Source organism: Mirounga leonina, unplaced genomic scaffold (genome assembly GCF_011800145.1).
Source record: "Mirounga leonina isolate KUSES-001 unplaced genomic scaffold, KU_Mleo_1.0 Mir_95, whole genome shotgun sequence".
Lineage (NCBI taxonomy): Eukaryota > Metazoa > Chordata > Mammalia > Carnivora > Phocidae > Mirounga > Mirounga leonina.
The window spans coordinates 2,447,775-2,454,124 of NW_023270865.1; the positions used below are offsets into that span (position 1 = coordinate 2,447,775).

At 59.5% G+C, this 6,350-nt stretch overlaps 1 protein-coding gene and 1 long non-coding RNA gene across 2 annotated transcripts in view; one reads left to right on the forward strand and one right to left on the reverse strand.

Moving 5' to 3' along the window:
- Window positions 1–354: 354 nt before the first annotated feature.
- On the reverse strand, window positions 355–5,846 carry LOC118006234. Its single transcript, XR_004678005.1, has 2 exons — window positions 5,465–5,846; window positions 355–2,406 (listed from the first exon to the last, which is right to left on the reverse strand). It is a non-coding gene; the product is annotated as an uncharacterized LOC118006234 (long non-coding RNA).
- A 354-nt stretch (window positions 5,847–6,200) lies between these two features.
- Window positions 6,201–6,350, forward strand: part of IRX1 (iroquois homeobox 1) — a 5,453-nt gene continuing 5,303 nt past the window's right edge. Inside the window, exon 1 of the mRNA XM_034998793.1 lies at window positions 6,201–6,347. Within this exon, the coding sequence (XP_034854684.1) occupies window positions 6,243–6,347 (105 nt within the window). The 5' untranslated portion in view covers window positions 6,201–6,242. The remainder of the gene's footprint in view (window positions 6,348–6,350) is intronic.

The following is a 6,350-nucleotide window of genomic DNA, read 5'->3' on the forward strand; positions in this document are numbered from 1 at the left end:
CTGCCACTAGGGTGGATGCCTCAGGGACCCAGAGGAGCAGGGCAGGAGTTTTCCTGAAGGATGGGCCACTTCATCACAGATACTAATGAAATGAGTCCTCTAATAGACAGCCATCATCTTGTAGTAGAAAAAAGGAAACTGCCTACCAAAAGTGAAATGCGCTTAAGTTTAAAAATAGATTAAATGACAAAAGTTAGAGGATGCTAATTTCCAAAGGGACATGCGCACAGAACAGAACGGAACTTCTGTGCACCCTCTCTGCACCCATAAATATCAGAGATTTTGTCTAAGTAGTACATAAACAGTTAACAGTTACATACTCAAGGAGTTAAAATATAAACCTTAACACATGACTGCTTTTAAGCTGTAATGTCCTTATAACAGAAGTTCTTATCAGAGGTCTGCACCGTACTTGGCAAACAAGACGTTCTACCTTTTAAACAAATAATTCATTAAGTAATTCAATTCAAGTGAGATTACTCTAATTAAATACACACTGCTGTTGAATCATAATTTCTATGTGGTCTAGTTAAAGATGAACAATCTCTTATTCCTGACAAAAAAGAAAGCTTTAAACGAATTCCCCTGTGGCTGGAGGGATAGATTTACAGGCACTCCACAGAGGTCATTTCAAGAAGGAAGAGACAGCCAACACAGCAGGGCGGGGGGGTTGGCGGGGGGGGGGAGGGGGCAGGGGCGGTTCTCATGCCCAGAGATGCCAGAAATTCAGGCTGTCAGTTCGGGGTTGGGTTCCGGGACTGCTCCGAACCCGGCAGGAAGCCCCAGCGGTCTTCTCCGGAGCTCGGTTTCCTGCGCGCGCTCACCCCGGCGCCTGGCGCGCCCACCAGGCCCCGAGCAGGACGCGCGCCAGAGGCCAGCGGAGCAGCCAGGACCACAGGACTCGGGCACAATGAAAAGTCACTTTGTCCCCCAGGCCATGTGTGGCCCGGCTCCCGCTAAGGGCATTGGGATCTGCAGCCAGGACTGCGCTCACGGGGTCGCAGAAGTGCCCGCTGGTTTGGATCTGCGCGCTTCGGCTGCGGAGAGCCGACAGTGGGCTGCGTGGCGGCCCCGCGTTCCTGTGTCAGACACGCGTTTCCTAGGGCTCCGGAGCAGGCAGCTACATCTGTACTGTGAGAATTTACATCGCCTCGCTCCGGGATGGCATTGATTTGGGATGGGTGAAATACAAACACAAACTAATTAAAACCTGCATAATGGAGCCCTACAGGAACACTGTAGAAAAACAAATAAATACGAGCACAGCTGGCGTGGCGACAGTACCCCTGCCCCCGAGCAACCGTCTGGTGACATCAAATTATAAACCCTGAAAACCCTCACACCATCGCTGTTGATCACATTGGAGGCACAATGGAAATGATTTGGTTAATTAAGGGGAGGTTTATAAAATATTTACGTGTGTGCACACGCATGTAATTCACTTCCTCCTACACTCGGGGACGGCGACATCGCGGCACTCCAGGCCAGGTGATGGCGGTCCATTTTTCTACCTTGCGGTGGTGGGAAACTCCTGCCGGTTCCGGAGCCTCCGCGCAGCGCGCCAGGGCCGCGCTTCCCCCTCCAGCCACAGTCCAGGAACCAAGCCCCCACTGCACCCAGGCACCTGCTCAGCTTTGCCGGCTGGCGGGCACCGCCCGAGCTTCCAACGTCCCGCGCCCCTGGTCCTTCGCTTCTGGGCGTTTTCCTCCAGGGATTTTCCTGGGGTCTCTTGGCAGCGCCTCTCGCCGGTCCCACTCTGGTCCCTCCGCGGCCCCTCCGCGGCGCGCCCGTCTCGCCCCGGGGTCCGAAGGCCCGCGTTTTCAAGGCGCTCATGGGTGCTGCTCTGGGTCCCCCGCGCGGGCCCCGGCTTCTCGCAGGAGGGCGCATGCCCGGCACCCAGGGGTGGGGGAATCACCGCGGCCAGCCAGGCTCCCTTCTTGGCCCGGCGCCCGAGGGCACCAGTTACCGCCCCGCGCTCATGCGCTCTTCTCGGCCATCCTCCTGGGACTGCCTGGCACTCGCCTCGCTGTCCTGGGTCCTGCTGGAGAAAGGTGCAAAGTCTAATGAGTATTTAACAAGACTCATAAATCAGGAGGCGCGCATCTGGGCGGAGGGCAGGGCCTGGGTCGGGGGCGCGGGCCAGGTCAGGCCACCAAGCCCCGCCACTGGGCTGCTGAGCTTCGTGGCTGCCCCGCCATCTGCATAGGAAGGAATGGCCATCTTGAAAGACTGCGGAAGAGGCTGTGGCGCCGCCCGCAGCATCCTTGACACAGGTCTCCGTTGTCCTGTCCTTGGCGCCAAAGACAGGTCCCCAGGATGGCTCCTGGGAGTGGGGCGGTTTCCAATGAGCCTCCTCCTCTTCTTCAGGGACCCAGGTCTGTGGAGCCTCAAAATCAGTGGAGAATTCTTTCAGAAGAAATAAAATTGTAAATGGGCATGCTTTTTGGTTTGTTTAATCTTATTCTTAAGTAAATATAACGGGGGTGGATAGGGAGCTTGGTGGAGACTAACCATTACTGAGGGCTGGGGAGAAAAAAAGGCACAGGATCTTTTTCGGAGCTGGGGTAACACTTCCCTCCAATTTAGAAAACTACCCCCCACCTAATGACAACCAGCAAGTAAACTTTCCATCAGGTCTTGAAACCTGCTTAAAAGTCAAGTTGGTCCCAAATCATATTTTCACCAACTCTCCGCCCTCCCTCTGCCAATACACACCCAGGGTCTCAGGACCTTCCTCCCCAACTTCTCCTGCACTGCACTCAGGTGCCCTGCCCAACCACCGGGGCACCGGAAGCCCAGGTCCTAGCCAGGGATGCCGAGGGTCCGGGCTTTCCAGTCACAAGGCCCGGACCAACCACCACTGCCCAGCTCTGCCTGGTTGCACCCATGACCTGGTCCAACTGTCTTGGGTCCCTGAGTGGGCATCCTTGCTCTCCCTCCCCAACCTGAGACAGAACACAGACCACTTGGAGCTCTGATTCAGCCATGCAGCGACCCCTAGACTGGCTTTGTATGGCTGGTCCGCAGTCCTGCCTCTGGCTCTGGGACCTTGGTTGGCCCACCACAAGGAAGGGGGAGGGGCTCCCCCAACCCCCTGCCCCCTTCCCACTCCACCCCACTCCTGAGGCCTCCTGACTAGTGATGGGGCCTTCCTACCACCCCTTGCCAGGTGGAGACAGTGGCTGAGGGTCTGTGAAGGTGGTTTCTCCTGGCTTGTGGATCCAGAGCAGCATGGCTGTGGGCTGGTAGAACCCCACAGCTTGTCCCCAGCCAGTGCCACTGAGCCCAAAAAGGACCCTGCCTGGCCCTCCTATTTGTCCCCGCTTCTCTGCCATCAGAGGGATGACCAGGGCCTCAGAATGGCTGAGCAAGTGAGCTGGGCCATCTTCTTTGGGGAAAGTTCTGGATTCCCCTTAAGCAAATGTTCAAGTGAGGCCCAAGGTCCAGGCTCAGGCACCCTGGGTTTTCCTTCCTCAGCCCCATTAACTATTTGATGCTAACAAGGATTAGAGGGTTGGTGGGATGATCTTCTCCATGGGGACACTGAGCCAGGAAGTTCTGGATCCTTCTCTTTTCCTCCTCCTCTCCAGTGGGATGGTTTGGAGGCAGTTTCCTTCCCCCGCTCCTTTTTTTTTTTGGCAGGTGGCTTCCTAGTTTTCTTCATGCAAAATTTTGGGTAAAGCTCAAGGAGAATTAAGGGAGGAGGTGAGCCAGGGGGTACACCCAGGCTCTGCTGGGATCCAGCCCTGGCCTTGGGCAGAGAATGGTCACAGTCAGAACTAAGGCACCTTTCCAGGGCTTCCTGGCAGAAGTCCACAGGCTTTTCTAGAGCCAATTCTCCCACTACAGTGGAATCCTCAGACGTGGTTTTCAGGAGGGCCCTTCTCCTTCACCTCCCTGATGTCTTCTAGAACCTTCTATCTTGTCATAACCCAAGTGCAGGTGATATAGGCAGGGCACAGCAGGTGACTGTGGGGGGAGGTAAGGACAAAATCTGCTGCCCACATCCACCACCCTCAGGTTCTGATCGCTACAGTACCACTGAAATGGGCTGCAGGCTGCAGGTGGAGAGTGGGAAGGAGGATCGATCCATGTGGCTGAATCCCGACACTGACAAGTTTCTCTGGGCTTACATTCCACTTGCTCTCCAGGTCATGGAAGAGGGCTTATCTCACCTGTCTTTACCTGTCACCCTGAAATGTGACACTGAAGTTTGCTAAACAGGACAGCGGTGGGACTGGCCCACTGGTTTGTTTGGGGGGTAGGAGAGAGGGGTTTGGCAGCCAGGGAGATGGTGGGCGGTGAGAGGGGGGCAGGAGGAAGCTTCCCTTTAATGACTTCCAGGATTGGGAGTGGTTAGTGCTCACCTCCAGCACCCCAGAATCTGTGTCAAAGCAGGAAAGGTGTCCAGATAGTTGCAGGAGGTTTATAGAGTGAGCAAGGGCTAGTTAGTGGAGGTGGGGCGGGGGTAGGGGAAAGAGTGAAGGGGCAGCATGAACAGGAAGAAAACCTGACTGAGCAGAGAAATAAAAGCCTGATTATGGAGCTGGTAATTAGTAATTACTATTATGGAGTTATTGTTGCTAATTATAGGCAGTGACTCCCTGTCTGTCCTCAGGCCCCAAAAATGGGGAAATGAGAGCCTTCCTGATGGTTCAAGAGTCACTGGGCCTCCATGATCCAGGAGATTGGAGGAGAACTAGGGGTTGCGGGACAGGTCAGGGTCCAGTGTGCGGGTGGCCCAGGTCACCAGCAGCACAGCATGCTGAGGACTGGGCCCAGAGGCCAGCCTCCGCTCCGGGGACCTAACTGGCCAAACCAAGGCTGACAGCTGAGTGCGCGGGTGAAATACCTGCAGGGTCCAGTGTGCAGGGAGTGCAAGCCAGGCACTGGCTGCTTAGTAGGAGATAGGAGGAAAAGTGGCCCCAGGAACCTGGGCAGGTAACCTGGGCCCACTCCCTCCCCCATCCGCCAGGAACAAGCTGGCCAGTGTATGGCAGAAGCGGCCTGCCCTAGAGATGTCCCATGCACAGGGAGGCGAGGAGGCATCTGGACCTCCCCACCAGAGCGTGGGGTCATGGCAGTGTCCGCTTGCTCTTCCGGCCAGCTGAGGATGGAGAAGAGAGAGGGAAGGAGAAGAGGAACGCCCTGTTCCCAGGCTGGTCGCAGCGTCGCCTTGGGCGGGCGCTCTCCACGCAAGTTTACTTCCTGAGTGTGCACACCTAGCAGACAGAGGAGGGGCTCCCCAAGCCACACTTAGCTTCTCCCATCGCCGCGGTGGGGGCTGAACGTTTCCCTCGCGCTGCAGCGGTGATGTTCCAGCAAAGAAAAGGTCCCACCCCCATCTCCAGGAACCTGTCGCTGTGGACTGCGTCCGCTTTCCCCTTGAAGTGGCTTCTCAGCTGCCCCTTCTCAAAGTTTTCACGATAGAAAAGCCCGCAGAGCTCTGCGGCTTCCCGCCTACCCGCGTGCAGCGAGGCCGGTCACTGCCAGGTGGCCAGTTCCTGCCCAGTGGGGGCCCCGCAGACGGCGCGCCCGCGTCAGCGTGTCACCACGCCAGGTTCCGCGCCGCACCCGGGCCGCCGGGTGCGCTTCTGCCAAAGGCGTCTGGGGAGGCCGAGGCAGCGCCGACCGCGGCGGAGAGGCCCTTCCGGCCGGCTGTCACCGCCCCAGCGCCGGCCCCGCCGCCCCCAGGGCGGGGAGACAGGCGCCGAGATGTTTTCCTGAAGGGGCAGACCCGCCTCGGCTCGGAAACAGCCAGCCCCGGGTCCGGCCGCCGAAAGCCGGCGTCGACGGGTCGTCAGACAGCCGCGGGAGCGCGGCAAGGAGCCCGCGGCCGCCGGGTGCGCCGGGCCGCGCGCGCGCCCACAGCAGGCGGAGGTGGCCCGGCCGGCGCGGAGCACCACGTGCTCGCCGGGCGGGGCGGGAGGCAGGGAGGGGGCGGGCGGGGGGCCGGGGGCGGGGCCGGCGCTCAAGGGGATGCCAATCAAAGCATCAACTTCAAATCGAGTCGGGAAGCCTCGCCGCGCGAGCGGAGGGCGGCCGCCGCAGTCGGCGCGGATCGCGGAGCCGGGCGCAGCCGGGAGCCGGGCGCCAGCGAGCCCCGGGCCGAGCAGCAGCCACCGGGCCCCGCCCGCGGGCCGGCCCGAGCGCGCCCGGCCTGCCGCCCGTCCCCCCGCCCCCGCCCCCGCCCCCGCCCCTTTAATACTCGCCCGCCGCCGCGCCGCCGCCGCGCCGCGGACATGTCCTTCCCGCAGCTGGGCTACCCGCAGTACCTGAGCGCCGCGGGGCCCGGCGCCTACGGCGGCGAGCGCCCGGGGGTCCTGGCCGCGGCTGCGGCCGCCGCCGCC